The 17,926-nt window shown below is 53.1% G+C and overlaps 1 protein-coding gene and 1 long non-coding RNA gene across 5 annotated transcripts in view; one reads left to right on the top strand and one right to left on the bottom strand.

Annotated features, from left to right (window-relative positions):
* BABAM2 (BRISC and BRCA1 A complex member 2) overlaps positions 1 to 6,557 on the top strand; it is a 405,600-nt gene extending 399,043 nt beyond the window's left edge. For all 4 annotated transcript variants that reach the window (XM_036903563.2, XM_036903566.2, XM_036903562.2 and 1 more), the window contains one exon: positions 6,248 to 6,557. In XM_036903563.2, coding sequence (XP_036759458.1) covers positions 6,248 to 6,311 — 64 coding nt within the window. In that variant the 3' untranslated portion in view covers positions 6,312 to 6,557. The remainder of the gene's footprint in view (positions 1 to 6,247) is intronic.
* Positions 1 to 16,784, bottom strand: part of LOC130682618 (uncharacterized) — a 46,823-nt gene extending 30,039 nt beyond the window's left edge. Inside the window, exon 1 of the long non-coding RNA XR_008995902.1 lies at positions 13,400 to 16,784. This is a non-coding gene — a long non-coding RNA (uncharacterized LOC130682618). The remainder of the gene's footprint in view (positions 1 to 13,399) is intronic.
* Between the last annotated feature and the right edge of the window lie 1,142 nt (positions 16,785 to 17,926).

Raw genomic sequence — 17,926 nt, 5'->3', positions numbered from 1 at the left:
CTCTATTTGCAAAAGTGAATTCTGACTTGATTTGTATTTCCTTGATTTCCTGACAATGAGGGTCGTGTCCCTGAACCACTTCTCCCACCACCCGTCCCCACCAGCATGTGAGCCTGGCTCTAGCAAACATCATAAGGCGCATCTTATGATTGCCCAAAGAAAAATATTTTTTAATTCCAGAACTCAAATCCAGAGACTACAGAGTCTTGTTTGGGAAAAAGGCAATTTGTTGAGGCTCTTGCAAAATAAAAAGTAAATGAGACTAAAGGCAGGAAGACCACTCCTCCATGGGTTAAAGCACTGGTGGGAAGATGTGCTCCAGTGGCACTGAGATCAGGGAGACATTGGGCAGGTGTTGAAATCCGCCAAGCTCCTGTTTTCTCGCCTGCAAAATGGGAGTGTGACTTCTGCCACACTCGACAGCGCTGAGCGCCAACCATGCAATATTAAACCTTTTTTCTGAGATTCCTTCCCTTTCCACAGAGCCCCCAACTGCTTTGGGCTTTATTTCCTGTTTTTGTTTGCATTTTCTTAAAGCAATATTGATTCAGGCATTCAGATGTTGATTTCATGGACTTTTATTCTCTTGAAAAGATCCGCTGGATGAATATGAACTGCAGTTGCAGTAGGGGGAAACCCTGTGGATGAGATTCTGAGCTGCCTTCACGCCCAGGTCTCTGAGGATTTCCCTGTGGATTGTGACTCGCGTGCCCCAGAGCCCCTTCCCCAGAACACACGGATTATTGAATTTTCCAGCATTGTTTCCCTGACAGCTTATTATGGCCATCGCCTCGGCAGAGGGCAGAGGGATGGCTGAGACGAACTGGCCATTAGTCCCTCTCAGGAACCACCTGTGGTGCTCCTGAGCCTCTGCTCCGAGCCCTGTGGGGTGCAGCGCTAACCCTGCCCTGTTTGTGGTAAAGCCTCCCAGACAACTACCACTGCCCCGGGCTGCACCACCATTGCTTCAGACACCACGGTTCCTGCACTTGGTGACCGCCCTAGTTTAACAAATGAAGAATCAAGACAAAGACGTTAAGTTTCTTGCTCAAGGTCATATGAATATCTCAGAACCCTACAGTATAAATCTTCCTATTACAGGTGAGGAAACTGAGTTCTGGTTCCAGATGCCAAAACGAGCCAGGGCCTGGACTAGAACCTGTCCGTGTCTCCTGCCTCCTAGTTCAGTGCTCTTTCCACCTGCTCCACTAACTCCCGTTTACGATGCCTTGGGCAGAAAAAAATCTTCTTGAGAACCGGCCAACTGTGATCCTCCACCGTGGGCAGCCAGAGCCCCTTGATTCTTAACCACACCTCCAGTCCTCAGCTGCGACCTCTCGCTGACCAAGCCTTTGACCAGAGCCACGCAGCAGCACACCCAGCAGGGCTGGCAGGAGACAGCACGCATGCAGGCGCCTCTCACCGTAACACTCATCCTTAGGTACCCCAGGTTTGCCTCTAGCATCTCTGGACTGGATTTCAACCGATGCTCACAGTGTTCTGACGACTTTGGCTGGGTGTCCAACCCAGAGACTGGCCATCTTTGTGCCTCCAACTGCCAGCTCGATATGATAAGTGAGAAGTGATCCAAAAAGCCTCAAGGGAAAGGATGAGTGGAGGGCAGGGACCCTAGGACCTCTCTCTGCACACAGGGGTTCCCTCCTCTGCAGCCATACATGTGCTGGCTGTTCCCAGACTCAGAGCCTCTCCCTGGGACTGAGCTTGGTCCCCAGGGTAACAGTTGAACCTGTTGGTTATCTCCTAGTGCCAGGTACCCATCTCATTTAATCCTTCAAGGCAAGCATTATTCCCCTTTTTTAGTTGAAGAAATTAAAGCCAAAGAGGTGAGTCACTTGCCCAAGCAATACAGCGGGTCAGGAGCCGGGTCAGGCCTGCAGCCCAGGAGTGGCAGGCTCCGGAGCCCTCAGCACACTGCCTGTCCTGCACAGCCTACCAGGCCTTGGGGATGAGCCGGCTCCGCTCCCAGCACCTGACACCCAGAGAAGGGGAGAGATTTACCCCTGGACGGAGGCCCAGAAAGGTAGAGCTGCTGAGCACCCCAGTTTCCTGACTCCTGATCTAAGGGATCTGTCAGTGCTACCTCCGTGTCATGGCTGTGAGCTGAGCCACTCCTGCTTAGAATTCATGGAAAACCTTCCCGGCCTGGGCTTGGAGTCAGTTCTCTAAGTTCTGGGCTCCCAACCTGAGACTCTGGGATGGGGCTGAGTTGTGATTTTATAAAGCCCAGAGCAAAGGGACTGTGCTCACTGAGGAGGGTCAGAACCTTCTTTTGTCCTAAGGCATACATCACTCTAAATCTTGTATAATAATAAATTCCCTCCCAGCAAGAGCAGAGTAAGGAGCTTGGCTGACTCAGGGCCTCTCTTCTCACAGGTCCTCTCCACCAGTTAACTAGGAGGTGAGCAGACCCCTCTCCGACCCTGTAATGCACTTACACTTTAAAGCTTAATTCTATAATTTGGATCAAAGAGCTTTTTAAAGGGTAACAGATAACTGATGCCCATGGCAGCCTATGCTCTGGGCAGCATTCCCATTTTCTCTGATAAAAAGCAAAATAAATGAAAATAGCACTTAAAAAAAAATCTGTAAATGGGTGGGAGCCAGTTGTCATTTTCCTCTTCTTCCCCCTGCCCCTCCCTTAACCAACTTCATGAGGACCTGAGCTGAGAAGCCCTCACAACAGTTGGTAGCATCATGCCTTTAAATAGCCCTTCTCCACACTGCTTCCCCTTGGTGTCACGCAGTTTGCCTTGGCAGGGAAAGCCCAGGACAGAACAGGAAACTTTAGAACTTTCTGAACAAGGAAAGAGTTTGCTGTAAAGCATGCTCCCTCTTGCCAAGACCTTTGGTCTAAGGAGCATGTGCTGTTGCAGCCCTTACCCAGAAGTTTGCAAGGAAAAACTGAGCTGATTAGATTTGCTGCAGGACCTGGTGTGACTGGGCCTGAGGAGATGGAGAGAGGGAGAGAGCTGCCTGCCCCCAGTGCCCAGGGCCAGTTCCAACAGCAGCCAGCCCCATTCACTCATCAGGAGCCTGTCTCGGGGCCAACAGCCTCTCCCCTTATTGTCCCTCACCCGTAACTTGCTGGGCAGGTGGGGGCTGGGGGAGGGTGGGCACCCCCCTGCCCAGTGGGGATACTCCATAGTATCCTTTGAGCAATAAAGAAAATGCACTGGGGTTCGCCAGCAGCTGGCAATCTCAGGCTCTCTTTCAGCAAACACATTCTGCTGGGGAATAGTGGCAGGTAAACAAGGGTAAGGAATGAATGCTCACGCCTGCGTGGTGGCAGACAGTTGGCAAGGACCCTACCCAAACGTCCCACACGAGCGTCTCATCAGGGTGGGCTCATCCGCCCTCCGCCCCTTGGGGAAGCAAAGCTCAGGGCTTCCCTTGCCCTGCCAGCCTCACGCCAGGCCTCGCAGTCCCCCTTGCCCAGGGGGATGGAGGTGGATGGTGCAGTGGGTGCAGTAAAGGCTTTGAGGCCACCAGTGTCAGAGAAGGTGGTGTTCAGCCAGCCCAGGACCATATTGAGCAGGATGGGGATGGAGGAGGTGTTTCTTCTTTCTTTCTCACTAATTGTTGCCATAGTTTGAAGTTTGAGAGAGGACTACATTTCCTTCTTCAGTTGCCAAGTGTTCATTTGCCTGCTTTCTGGGTTGCTCTCTCTCACTTTCTCAAACAGTGTGTAATGGACAAACTTTAGCTGCCTCTTACAAACCAGAGGCCATCAGTAGTTACCTTAATTACAGCCAAAGAAAGCTCCCTGAGCGCTCTCCATGGGCACGCTGTAGGGTCATCCAGAAGAGGACATGCTCCCTGCTTTCCAGTGCCCTCAGGGCAGCCTAGTAAGACGGGCACATGTGACATATGCCCTGGAAGAAGCACAGAGAATGTCTGCATTCAGGGAGAGAACCTTGTCGTGACCAGAGAAGACAATGGAAGCAAGGGCATTTGGCCTGAGCATGAATAAAGCCAAAAGGCAGAAAACGGCATGTGTGAGGAAAGCAAGTAGCTGGATTAGGGATGGGGACGGCTGCATCCTGAACCACGCATGAGCTTCCGGGGGTCTGTGACCTCCCCCAGTTGCAGTGGGAGGACTTAACCTGCAGTTTTTCTGGGAGAGGATCCATGGCCTTCTTAGCTTGTCAAAGGGTGGCAGGGTGGGGCTGGGAAAGGGGCGTGATCCCAAAAATGTAATATAGGAAAAGGGCAAAATAATTCTTTCTAACATGTTTGAGAGCATGAAAATCATTGAATGCCAGGCTGCAAGTCTGGAGGACGTGAGGGATCTTGGCTCAAGTAGTGATGGAGACCCGGCTCTAAGAAAATGTATCTAGGTGCAGCAGAAAAGCAGAGCAAGGCTTGTGCCCAAGGGAGAATCAGGCTTCTGCAGCAGTTCTGTTGAGAGGTAACAAGACCAGGAGCCGGGGGTGTCACAAAGGACAGCGGGACATTGAAGAGGAAGAACCTGCAGGATGAATTCACCATGGGGGTTTAAGGAGAAGTGGAAACAGTTCTGTTAAAGACGTCCAAGTGGGCCGAAGCACTTCCAAGCACGTGACATTGATGGACACTTCATTTGGGGCACACTGGATTCAATTACAGAGGCATCCAGGTCAGAATGTCCCACAGGTGGCTAAATATGTGAGACTGGATGTGTGGCAGAATGAGGGCTGGAGACCCAGATTGGGTGGTCCTCTGCTGAAGGTGACATGAGCCTAAGGATCGCCATGCTGTGCATGTGGGGGCAGAGTGCGAGACAGGAAGGGACCCACGGAGAGGGCTCATCTGGGTGGGGGTGGGGGGCAGGGAGGAGATGGGTGGGAGACCTGCGATGTGTCATGGCACAGGGAAAGGGAGCCTCCAGAGAGGAGCCGACATGGACATGTTGCAGAGGGGCTGGGGGAGCTGGGGCCGGGAAAACCAGAGCAAAGTGTGGGCTTTGAAAGACGTACCAGTTGACTTGGTGTCAGGACAGTGGGGAGGGAGCCAGGTGTCGTCAGTACTGGAGTGTGTGGCCCTAGGGCCTGCTGAGTTGGGGGGGGTGCTCGCCCCCACACTGTAGGATTCCCATTTGAGACCTTTGTGGTACCAGTGTAACAGGTCTTAGTGGCCCTTCCTGTTCATGTCACAGTTCTGGGCGAACCACTTCTAGATAATAAGGTGTGACTGCTCCGATCTCAGAGGAGTCGGGGGCAGAGGAGGAAGAACTAGGAGGCAAACCTGGGTGACCAGGGACACGGGGTGCCCACCCCAGCCTGTCCAGCTGCCTCTCCCTCCACGTTCTGCCTCATCCTTTATCTTCCCACAGAGCCTCTAGCTCACAACAAGCCATCCCATGTGCCCAGGCCTGTGCTCCTGCTGTGTCTTTTTTCTAGAACACCCTCAATGCCTATTCCACTTCTGCCTTCCCTGATTGCCTCAAACCCATGCCTCCTGGAACCTCCGTAAGCGCGCTTACCACCTCAGCCAGTGTTATTTCTGTGTCAGTCTCCTACATGGCAGGTGCCACATCTGGGTCATCTCACAGCCCCTGGCTCTTCACGCAATGCCTGGCAGAGAGTGGGCCCAGCACCTGCGCCTCTCCTGATGTAGAATGTGGAGCCTGCTTCCACAGATTCTGATCCATCGCCAGGAAGACCAAATGGTCTGCCCCACGTCCCATCACTAGTCTGTGACTGACTGGGGAAGGTTCTTTTGATACCCAGCCTGATTTTCTTTCCAGTAGGCCAAACTGCACATATGTTTGGAAAGAAATGGAAGCCATGGAGCACTTAGAAATCCTTTGTGTTAGATCCTCTTTGTCTATATGAAGTCAAAGATCCAATTAAGTGAAAAGTACAACCTTCTTGACATTTCAGATCATGAAAATGACGGGGCTGTTGACATGTCACTCTCTGCTCTGTAGCTGAGATCAGGCCCCTGTCTTTGACCTGGGAAAGGGCAGAGGGACCTGGGTACTCATGGGTAAGAGGAATTAGCAGCCAGGAAGATTTGCGTACAGCCCTTGAAATACCCGTGTGAGAGAGCACAGTAGTGAGCTGTGTGTACCTCCCTTGGAAAAATCCAGAGGGCTTTGCATCAGCAGGGAAGGAAAATCCAACCCAAGATGCAGGAACGATAAATAACAACTGTTCTGAGTTAGTTTGAAAGCTCTGAGTTGCACTTTTTTTTTCAAGATGTTTGTGCTAACCACAGTTTTTTTTCTCCCCCTCTTTCCCACCAGGGCTTATTTCAAAACCTTTGTCCCTCAGTTCCAGGAGGCAGCCTTTGCCAATGGAAAGCTCTAGGAAGCACCAGCCTTGAGTGGTGGCCAGCCAGACAGCTCTGTCCACATGCGTGGCTTCCTGGAAGCCACTTGGAATGTCTTCATGGCAGCGTTTTGCTCACCCAGCAGCTTTGCACACCCCGACTGGAACCCAAACTTGAGCTGGCTGGCGGTAACCTGGATCCTAGAGTCTCCCTACCTCTGGTTGCTCTCACTTTGTTTCTTTCAGTATATTTCTTAGTTGGAAGAAATAAAATCACAGATCATAGCATGGTATTTTTCCAGGGAAAGTAAGATGTCACTAATGCACACAGCCTTATTCCAAGTCTTTGTCTATGAGACCTCTTCTAAGTTTTAAGACTAAACCCCCCCTTTGCTTTCTTTCCCCTGAAACTCATGTCACGTGTGTGTGTGTTTTACTCCCCAACATTTCCCTTTTGGGGTGGTCCTCCATTGGAATCTGGCCTGCATGAATCTGACCAACCCGTGCAGTTTCTGCCCAGCCAGGCCCAGCTGGCGCTCAACACCAACCCCTCCCTGTCCAGCTTCCTGGGTGTGCACCGTGTGCACAGGCCATCCTGACCCAGCAGGCTGTCATTAAAGGTTACTGACTGCGCCAATGAATCTGTCCTCCCCTCTCTCCTGTCACCCTTCCCCGGGCTGATGGGAGGTATTTGGACTTATGCAGCACTGCACAAATTATACCTAAAAGACGAAGGTCAGGTCTTGTGGGATGTGACATCCGGGCCCAGGCCTGGCAGCTCTGCAGCCATTCCAGAGCAGAGCTGGGGAAGATAACCTGAGCAAGCTCCCTTTTTTCCTAAATATATAGATTACCAAAGCCAGACAGGGTCTCAGAAGTCATCTGGTCCCCACCCCCAGTCCTTGTCCCCTGCTACTTCCTTCAGTAAACAGAGGAGCAAGGAGCCCCAAGAGCTACAGAAACTCAGCGACTTAGGAGCAACCCTGGGCGTCGGGAGCCAGACCTCTCCACGCCACCACATGACTGCCCTTAACTCGTGCACAAGTTGACTCCAGCCAATTTGACCACTTCACAAGTCTTATGGTTTAATTTAGCACTGTTCCACCCTGAAGGCTTTCAGCACAGGGACGTAGGGCCTGGGCACAGGGTGAGAGAAACAAGCAGCCAGCCTGTGCTGCCTGTCCTCTGCTGAAACCCAGCTGCCTTCCCTGCTGAAGGCGATGCCCCGGCCTCACGTGGAGGGCCTCTCACTCCTGCCTCGGGTCCCCTCATGGCTCTTGGAGCCTAGTTTTAACATGTGCGCCTGGAAGGGAAGCAGCTCAGGGCCCTTACAGGGACTGGTAAGGGGTACCTGGCCTTCCAGTGTTCTCTAGCCCCCGGAATCTTCTCGGGAGCCAGAGAACAGCCTGAACAGCCCTCCCAGCTGGCTGCCAGCTGGGAGGACTGCCTGGCACTGCGTTCTCGCACCCTGTGGGCACTTTGCCCCCTGCTCTGAAACCTTGGGAATTCCCATGACGGAGAACAGTCCCATGCCCTGTTGTCCACACCACAGCTCTGCCGTTAGCTGACTGTGTGACCCTGAGTAAGCCCCTTCTCTGTGTAATACTAGGACTTGGCTTATCAGAACCACCTAGGGAGCTTTTTCAAGAGCTGCTCTGGGCCCTATTGCAGTTCTGAATCAGAGCTCACTCGCTGGGGCTTGTGCCTCTGGATTTTGATAAAACTCCCCAGGTGATTCTTTTAAGCAAGTGGTCATGGCCCCCTCAGCCAGCTGACCACTCTGGAGTCTCTCCTGACTCTGGCGAGCTGACTGTCCACTCTACCCGAAGGCAGCTGTGTGCCAGGCTCCACCCTGTGCTCCATGATGCTGTCACTAAGGATTGCTCTGGCCACCCTCCCCCAGTAGAGGGGCATGGAAGGGCTTGGCTGCCCACAGAGCTGAGAACTGACTGAGTCAGGGTTTGCTGCAGACCCAGGAGGGGTTCCAGTTCTTACAGAGGATGGTTGGCACTTACAGGATGGGGTGAGATCACATGGTCTAGACCCTTGTCATTTCTGCCAGTCAGTAGTGACAGTGACCAATAGTGGGCAGTGTGATCTGGGCATGGCCCTCCTGTCCCTCCAACTTCTAGGGCTCCACAGGGGCTCAGGCTGGCCAGATCACGAGTGACCCCTCCCCGCTACCATGCACATCTGCAGAGCAGGCAGCGACTAACGTGGAAGTGCAGGGAAGTGAGTAGGGTCGCCGCTGTGCCAGCAATGAGGAAGGAGATCAGAGAGGTTAAGTGAGTTCCCGTCAGCCACCAGCCTGACGGTGCCAGACCCAGCACTGCTGCTCACACATGTCCACAGCTCTAGCAAGCAGACTGATTTTTTCTTTCCCAGTAAAGGATGATGTACTATGTCTAGGTTTGTGAGCATGGAGTTTATGTGATTTTTAAAGACTTCCAGCTCCCCTTACCCTAGGAGAAAGGTTTGGGCTTTTCTTAGGGGGAACCAGACAACAGAAAGTGACAACAGCCACTTCATTTTTCCAGTCCCAGGGATTCAAAACCAGCGTTCATGAGATCTTATCTCTATCCCCAACAGCAACAGAAGCAAGTTGTGCTTGTAAATGGGTGATGGTCACCTGTATATTTGTAAACATTTCTGGCTTGTTCAGCCCGTCATCGAGCATTGTACCTGCACACAGAGTGCAGCCCAGGACTAATTAGTAAATGGCTATAAAATGCTTTGAAGATGAAAACAGCCATATATGAGAGCCCATTATTATTACCTCGTAAATCCTGTCTCCAGCTTACTCCTCCCTTGCAATTTCAGTTGAATCTTTAGGTCAGCACAGACCAGGAAAAGGGCTCAGATGCGTTTACTAATACTGTGTGGATGGGATCTGGCCATCTCCTGGGGATCCCAGGGAGGAGGTCCAGGGTAGCCAGTGTTCAGCCTTCTCCTAGCTGCTCAGCTGCATGAGGAAGAGAAAGACCTGTGTTTGAAACCTGGCTCTGTCCTCTTAGTGGCTGGTAAATATTTAACAAGTAGTTCTTATGTATTTTTCAAAAAGAAGGGGGCCCTCATGTGTACTGTGTGCCAGTTCCCATGGTATAAATACTCCACATGGCCAATTTCAGTCTGTTGATGTGAGGTCACTGGACGCAGACTTAGAAGAGCAGGAGGGTCACTGAGGGAGCCTCCACTGGGGTGGGCAGGCTCCAGAGTGGGTCTTGGCTAAGTCTGCGTTTTGTTTTCCTCATGTGTAAATTGGGAATAAATAATACCGGCCACCAAGGGTTGTGAGAATTCATAAGTACATAAAGCACTAAGTGTAGTGCTTGGCACCCAGAAGCGTTGACTAAATATTGGCTATTATTGCAGACCAGAAAAAAGGATTTTCTGACGTTGCCTTTGGCCTTCTGGTAAAAGTCAGAATGCCCCTGTTAGGAAGTCCTGCCAATGAGTATGGCCTTTGGAAAGAGTGACCCTGTCTGGATTGCAAGGAAGACAAAATGCTGAGTCATCTTGATTTTAACGAATGAAAGATGAGAAGAATCTGTGGGAGTCCCCCCCCCCCCTGCACTCCCACCCACACCCCAGGTCTTGCTTTAACTCTCAGGCTCTGGGCAGCCCTTGAGGACAAACGAGCCCGTGACCTGCTTATTTGCCCCGGCCCCTGCTTTCCCACAGGCGGGAAAATCAGAGCCGCTCAGGTCACTTTGGTTCCTGAGTTTCGGTTCCTGATGGCTACACGCTCTTGTTTTGGAGGCACAGCCTTGGCAGAGAAATGACCACATGGGCCTCTTGCATGGGCCTATAAATAGCAGCTGCCCCAGAACCTGCCCCAGTTCACGGGACCTGACCGGTCTCCAGAACGTGAGTGGTAAGGACAGCATCTAATGGTAAGGTGTCGTCTAATTCTGTGAACGGCATCGTAATTCACTGGTGCTTTTAAAATGAAAACGAGATGAAACGTCACCTCTTTGTGTGTGCGTCTATCACGCTCGTGTTCAATGCCAGGAGAGTCAAAGCTAGGGGAGCAGACCGGATGCCAAGTAGAGCTAGTGTGGGGGCTCCTGATGGGGACAGGCTCCCGATGGGGACAGCCGCCTTCACTGAATGACAGTCCATGCTAGCTACTTCTTACACATTGTCTTTTTTAATCCACAAAACAACTAAATGAGGTAGGTGTTATTATCCCCATTTTGTAGGTAAAGAAATTTGAGTCTCAAAGAGGTTAAGTAACACCGAGGACAGGAAGCTGTGTGTTCCCTTACTCATCCCTCCGTTCTGCTTTCGCCCCCTCGCTTTCTCCTTCTCTCCCTTCCCCCTCCCCTCCCAATCCATCCTTCTTCCCTACTGCGTGAAGGAGGTGAACCCAGGTCTCCCTGGTCTTTTCCACTTTGTTTATCCAGGTTCCCCAAATGGAAGAGATATTTATCGAGCATCTACTGTGTACAGGCCCCTGTCTGAGACATTCATATACTTGTTTTTGCCATTTCCCCCAGGAGGAGAGGCGCTCGGAGTGGTTGAGGCTGGCCAACATCAGATGGAAACAGGAGTCAGACCCAGGGCTGCTGGTCCCAAGGCCACACCTCACCACTGTGGGTTCTGCCTGTCTGTGTACCCAGCGAAAGGACAGTTTGAAGCACTCTTTGTATATGCAGATAGGCCTATCTAAACGGCTACATTATATATATATAAATACCAACTGACTTTCAGATGGCTGAACCAGGGCCAGCCCACAGTTGGAAAAAAACCTGACTTTCAAAGCTTATGCCTTGTTCTTAGGTCAAGGTCCAAAACACACTTGGTTGAAATAATGGCCTAATATCTTGGGAAAACAAGATGAAAATAGGTGTTGCAATTATTAAGGAAAATTACCAAGGTCTTACAAAGACAACAGGATCCATAAACTATTCCATGTTAGATATGAAATAACTAAGGATTGTTTCCTAACATAACTCATGTTTTCCTTCTTCAGGCTTCCCATATTTGCTTCTTCATTTTCTGATCCCTTGGGAAGAGCCACACTTTACAAGCCTGAGAGGCCATGCTTGGGGTCATGGTAAATCATGACTAATCATGGCAATAAAAGTAGCCCCGCAGCAACCCGGGAGTGCCCAGCATGACCCACCCTGCTCTGGGTCAGCTGCCTTTGCACCACCTTGGGATGAGCCGAATGCTGTGGAGGGAGTGACAGACACTCATTCCTCCAAAACAGAGCCCGCCACCCTCTTCAAAGCCCGGAGGGAGCAGAGTCCCTCGTACAGAAGTCTCCTCATTCTGAAGATTCCCTTTGCAACATGCCCTTTGAGCCACTTCAGTAGCCACCCAAGAAAATCCAGCCTTTGCAAATTTCTGGTCACACTTTTGCTGCAAAATGGAATTTCCCAGCTCCCAAGAAACATCAGCTGTTTGGGCAGGTGCCAACAGAGTAGAAGCTAGGGATTTACCAGGTGTCCTCTAGAAATAAGGTAGTGAGTGGGTGTCAATAGTGACACCCCCTCCAGCACCAAGCGTGATGCTCCAGGCCCTGTTCTAGGTCCATTGCCTGGACTTCTTACCTTTACCTTTTGGAGAACTAGGACAAAGCCCCACTGCAGAACCAAAGGGAGGCATCAGGGCTCTGATGGCAATTCCTGAGTAAGCCAAACATCGTCTGAGTATGGCAGTATCCACAGAATAAAAGTGCCACCTCCCTGGGGTGCAACTTTGAAGGAGTCAGTACTATTTGGATGCATAAGTTCAAATGCATTTGTGGAGGGATTTTATGTTGGACTCATTTCATAGTCCAGCTGGGGGCTGGTGTCGTGCCTGGGGATGGGGCAAGGGTGAGCCTCACATGGCCAGCTTGCCCTCAAGGGCTCATTCCTTTGCAGAGCGCCCGCACATGGGGACTTTGGATGACTGATGCCCCTTTACCTGCCTCAGTGCCCACTCCCAGGACTGAAGCCTAGGCTCAGGTAGGGGGGTACTCCTCACGCTATCCACACCAGGCTCTCAGCCTGCATAGACTGGAGGTTTGCACAACCCAGGCAGCTTCCTCCGCCTGTCTCTCCTGCTCTCTGCCCACAGCAACAGCTCAGGCTGCCCTCTGGGGCACCTCCTCTGTGTCACTGGCTGTCACTCCAAACACCCAGAGCCAAACGTGCCCACTCCGGCTTCCAGCAGCCAGGGGGGAGGAACCCCTGTACAGAACCAGCCAGACCAGAGCCTTGCTTCAGTGAAGCCAAGCCCTTGGCTAATTGGTTTGTTGGAGATGAGGCCCGTAGGCTCTGGAGCCAGCCTGCCTGGGTGGAATCCTGCCTCCGCCACTTTCTAGAAGCGTGAGCTTGAGCAAGCCACTTGACCTCAGTTTCCTCCTGTGCAAAATAGGGCTCCTGCCTAAGTCATGAGGCCAGCAGAAGGGCCAGTGCGTCTGGGCCCTTAGACCAACGCTGGCATGTAGCAAGTACTCAGAAAAGGCTCTCTTTCCTGTTAGTACCATTTAGATTTTTCACCGGTTCTGCCTTGTCTCTGCTGCTTCCTCTCCTTTCATATCCCTGTTCTTAAGCTTCCACTGACTACAAAAAAATCCTTTTTTGCCTTAGAGTCATGTAGACACCACTCCCTCCTGGAGTGTGTGCGACACTCCTGCCGCCAGCTGTCACGGCTCCACCAGCCCCACCAGCCCGCTGCCCCGGGGCCGTTCATGTGCCCGGGCCCCTCCGCTCCTCCTGGGTCCCTCAGTAAGCCTATGCTGAGCAGCTTGATCTGGGGCCCCCGGGTCTGGGTTCTGTAAAGCTCCTCGGACCCCTCGTTTCAAAAGGTTTTGTTTATTCAATTGCATGTATTAAGTAATCATTTATTTCCCCTCTCTTAACCCGTAATTTATATACTTGCTTGCTAGGGATTCCAGTGAGCGCTAGAGACTGGAAATTACCTCACTGAGTGGGCATGTTTCCAGTCAAAACTACAACGCTTTATTAGCCAGGGGTGCCTTCTCTCTGGTAAACATAGAACAAACACTAGCTCTTTAAAATCTTGACTGTCAGTCAGGGGCCCCTCTTAAGTGCTTTTCAGGCCCCAGGTTGGAAAGCCTGGTGTGCCTGGGCCAGCCCCTGGGCTGAGGGCACGGAGTGCTCATGATTTACCTGGGAAGCAGGATGATCACAGAGCGTAACCACCCACAGCCGTGGGGAGATGAGTAGCTGCCTCTCCACACGCCGCTCTTCCACATGCGCACATGTGCACCACGCTGGGCTTGACAGGCAGCCCAGAGAGTGAGAAGCAGGCTTCCAGGGCTGGCGAGGGTAGCGTCATCCAGAAACTTCGAGGAGTGTCCCACACCCATGGAGGGGCAGCCAGGCCTGCAGAGGCGGCAGGGCCGTCCTGGAGCCAAAAGGCCTTGACTGAGATGGGCCTAGTACGAGCAGGACACAGGCAAGCCCACGAGTCCGGGCTCACACAAGTTGGGGTAGACTAAACTCAGGTAAAGTAGAACAGAAAATCCATGTCACATCAAGCAGGCCTCTGTCCATTCCACACAGGTTTATTGAGCGCTTTTCAGTGTGCTGGGAGGTGGGAGTTACTTCCAGGGAGAAGCAGGAATTGAATCTCATTTATGCATTCAACAGACATCTGTTGAGCACCCCCTGTGCTCCTGGCACTGGGACTATACAGATAAGGTGAGCCCTGCCCCAAGGAGCCAGGAAAGTAAGGCTTGTACACACCCCCGACACTGATGGGAGAGGCAGTGGTAAGCACTGTGGTTGCTCAACAGATCCACACTGCCTGCTTTCAGTCCAGGCAAATCAGGGCGGACTTCCTGGAGGAAGAGCCACTAGGCACAGATTCAATCTCTTGGCCCCAAAATATTTGATCTCTTTTCTTCATTGTGGTGATTTGGCTTCCTGGTGGGTTTTCCAATTGGGCTGAGGAGCACATGATCCCTAGTTCACAGGCATTCAGCTATTCATTGAGCATCTACTTGGTGCCAGGTGTTCTAGACCCTGGAAAGAACAGCAGTGAACAAAGCATGAGTTTCCATTCCCACTAGGGAGAGAGCACGAACCAGATACCTAGTATGTTGTGTTGTATGTTAGAAGCTACGAGTGGAAAAGAAAAAGAAAGCAGGGAGGGGTGGAATATAGCCAACCAGAGTGGCCAGGGAAGGCCCCCCTGAGAAGGTGACATTTGAACCAAGGCCTGAAAGGGACCAGGCAGGGCCCTCCCCCAACTCCCAGGACCTGGTCCATTCCCAGGTCCCAGCAGGAGCTCCTGTTGGGTCCCCTGGAAGCCCACCCAGCAGAGTCATTGCCTGAATCTAGAACACACAGAAGTGGCAGGCACAGCAGTGAAGCAAGAAGAGGGGGCCGAGTCCCTGCTGGCCATACCCAGTGTTCACTCCTCTGAGCTTGGAGTCCCGGTCTCTAAAATAACCTGAGGATGTGGTGAAACGAGGGACCCCCGCCTGCACTCCCCAGCCCTCGGCCCCGCCGGAGCTGCCCCTGCACTGGCCTATGAGGTGCAGGGCAGAACAGGGAGCAGCTGTGCCCTCGGCTGGCCTAGAGGACCCAAGATGGGCAAACAGGGTCCCCGGGGGGCCCGAAAGCTCTGCTTCTCCAGTCCTGGGAGTCCTAGGTGGGCCTGAGGTAGGTTTAAGCTGGAAGGTGGGCGCCTGGACAGCTGTCACAGCCAGCAGCATGCTTCCCACCCTCCTTCATGCCCGTCAAAACTTAGGATTGATGTCTTCCCATTATGAAAGGAGCAGAGGACAAAGACCACCCCCTAACCCATCCTCCTAACATAAACCCATTTAGCTTGGGGGTATTTAACAGAGTGCAACAAATACTTCTACTCATTCAGTGGCAGGAAATTATATCCCAGCTTTGGTCTGAGGAATGAAGGAGTTTCCTTCCAGTCTTTCTTCCTATTCATTTTCAACATGTTTAAAAACAATAGAAAGCCACTTTGTATCCTGTTTTCCTTCTTATCTAACATTATTTCATAGGTGTTTGCCATCTCACTGCAGGCTTCACAACCATCTTTGGAATATCTACCTCATGTTTCTCCATAGTTCATATACCATTTCCCTGATTTTTGGCCATTTGAATTATTTCTTGATTTTCCCTATTATAAATATTTCCATGAAAAATCACTTAAACCTACCATAGGAAAGGCACTTGGGCAAGACTAACACAGGGTGGTTGATTGGCAAACAGTGGGGAAAAAGGAGTGTGGTGGAGGCCAGTTCATGCCTCCACAACTTCAGAGCAGGGAAAAATGGGAGAATGTGCTAGAAGATTCCGGGTGGTGGAGGAAACACTAAGATAGGTGCCTTCTGTGAGACATTAAGAAGGGTGCTACACCCCCAGGCTGGGCTGAGGGTGGCAGGGAGAAGCGAGACGGTTGTTGAAAGGGTTGGCTTATGAAGGCCTTTCCAGGAAGGCTGAGGTGTCTATTTGCTGCAGGAGGAAATAGGGAGCCTCTGAAAGCTTGTGTGCGGGGGAAGGACAGGATCCAAGTGATATTTAAGGAAGGTTCGTCAGTGTGGTGGCTGGATGTCAGCCAGCAAAGGGCAGAGGGAACCTAGGCTTGCAACTTCTGAAGGAATCACACCTTGAGGTGGGGTGGGGGCAGCGGACCCCGGCTCCGGGGAGGTCCTGGAAAGGAGTGAACAGGAGGAGATAGAAATGAGAAAATATTTGAAGACAGTTCCTCAAGCTTTGAGACCAGTGGGCACCAAGCCTGATGCCAAGGCAGCTCTCCTGCAGGAGCAGCAGGAGCAGTGGGAGCCTGCAGTCCACCTGGCCTCCTGCCCCGGGAATGGAAGCAGCCTGGGGAGCTGGCATGGGGCAGGCCTGGGTGGGCCCTGGGGGGTACCCTGAAACCTGGGTCTGTACAGACATGTGTGGATGAGAAGGTAGAGGGAGCTCTGAGAAAGGCCTCAGAGCCTCAGAGAATGGTGGGGATACCCTCTGCCAGCCTCAGACGGGAGGCCCAGGGGTCTTGGCCTGAACACAGTCCAGATCCCCCCAGGCTGGAGGGAAGGCAGCAAACAGTCAGGGTTAGACCCAAAGAGATGGAAATCCTGGCAAAGCCACCTGACCTTACCTCTCTGAACCTCAGTTTCTTTGTCTATAAAACGGGATGAAATACCACCCAGCTAACAGGCTGGTCGTGCTGATTGGGGGGATAATGGCATAACATGCATAGGATATAATAAGCAGACAGTGCATGGGAGCTGCATTACTATTATTACTGTTACAGGGGGCCTGCAGCCCACCCCCAACTTTAGCCCACTTGTACCTGGCCAGCCTGGGGGTGCTGCAGGGGGATGTGTGGCAGCTCAGGGCTGGCCAGACTCACTCAGGGTCAAGACACCATCCCCAAGCCCAGCACGTTGCTGCAGTTTCCCTGAGCTTCCCTGTGAAGGCCTGGCCATCGGCCCCAGGGCTGGGGCATTCCACCCTCTCTTCTAGAATGCCTGCTAGGTGCCAGGCTCAGCTGGGAGAAATCACCTCCAAGAAGTAGCAAATCTGGGCTGCCCCAGAAAGAAGCAACTACATTCCAAGGAAGTTCTGGCCACGGGAGACACTAGGGCAGAGGGAAAAGGGCTCTTGAGATAGTGTCCAGCTTGGGGATCAGAAAGTGTGACTTGGGAGGGGGGGCACCTGTCTGTCCCACGGGTTTGCCTGGCAGGAGCCAGAAGAGCATCCCAAATGGAGGCACGTGCGGGCACAGGACTGCTGCGCAGCTCAGCCCGGGATGGTGACATCCCCGTTTGCTGGGCACTCTACTCGAGGCCGGCCCCGGGGCAGACACCTACCCAGATGATTTCATCCTCTCACAGTGACCCTTAGAGGTAATAGTGTGTTCCTCCTTTTTACAGACAAAAAAATGGAGGCACCAGAGAGCAACCACATGGCTCATAACAGGCATTAGTAGGGCTGGAACTTAGGTCTGGCAGCCCACAAACTTATGATTCCTGCTCCCTCTCACAGGCTGCAGGTTGGGAGTGTGAGGGGAATGGGGGCTGAGTGTAGAGGGGAGGAGCTGAGGGGGGAGGGGAGGAGCTGAGGGGGGAGGGGAGCTGAGGGGGGAGGGGAGGGGGGAGGGGAGGAGCTGAGGGGGGAGGGAGGAGCTGAGGGGGGAGGGGAGGGGAGGGGGAGGTGAGGAGCTGAGGGGGGAGGGGAGGGGAGGGGGGAGAGGAGCTGAGGGGGGGAGGGGAGGAGAGGGGGAGGTGAGGAGCTGAGGGGGGAGGGGAGGAGCTGAGGGGGGAGGGGGGAGGGGAGGGGAGGAGCTGAGGGGGGAGGGGAGGTGAGGGGGGAGGTGAGGGGGGAGGGGAGCTGTTGAGGGGGAGGGGAGGAGCTGAGGGGGGAGGGGATGGGAGGGGGAGGGGAGCTGAGGGGGGAGGGGGGAGCTGAGGGGGGAGGGGAGGAGCTGAGGGGGGAGGGGAGGAGCTGAGGGGGGAGGGGAGGAGCTGAGGGGGGAGGGGGGAGCTGAGGGGGGAGGGGGGAGCTGAGGGGGGAGGGGGGAGCTGAGGGGGGAGGGGAGGGGCTGAGGGGGGAGGAGCTGAGGGGGGAGGGGAGGGGAGGGGGGAGTGGAGGGGAGGGGGGAGGGGGGAGCTGAGGGGGGAGGGGGGAGCTGAGGGAGGAGGGGGGAGCTGAGGGGGGAGG

Source organism: Manis pentadactyla, chromosome 2 (assembly GCF_030020395.1).
Source record: "Manis pentadactyla isolate mManPen7 chromosome 2, mManPen7.hap1, whole genome shotgun sequence".
Taxonomy (NCBI): domain Eukaryota; kingdom Metazoa; phylum Chordata; class Mammalia; order Pholidota; family Manidae; genus Manis; species Manis pentadactyla.
The sequence above is the reverse complement of the archived record's forward strand: the minus strand, read 5'-3'. Positions and strand labels throughout refer to the sequence as shown.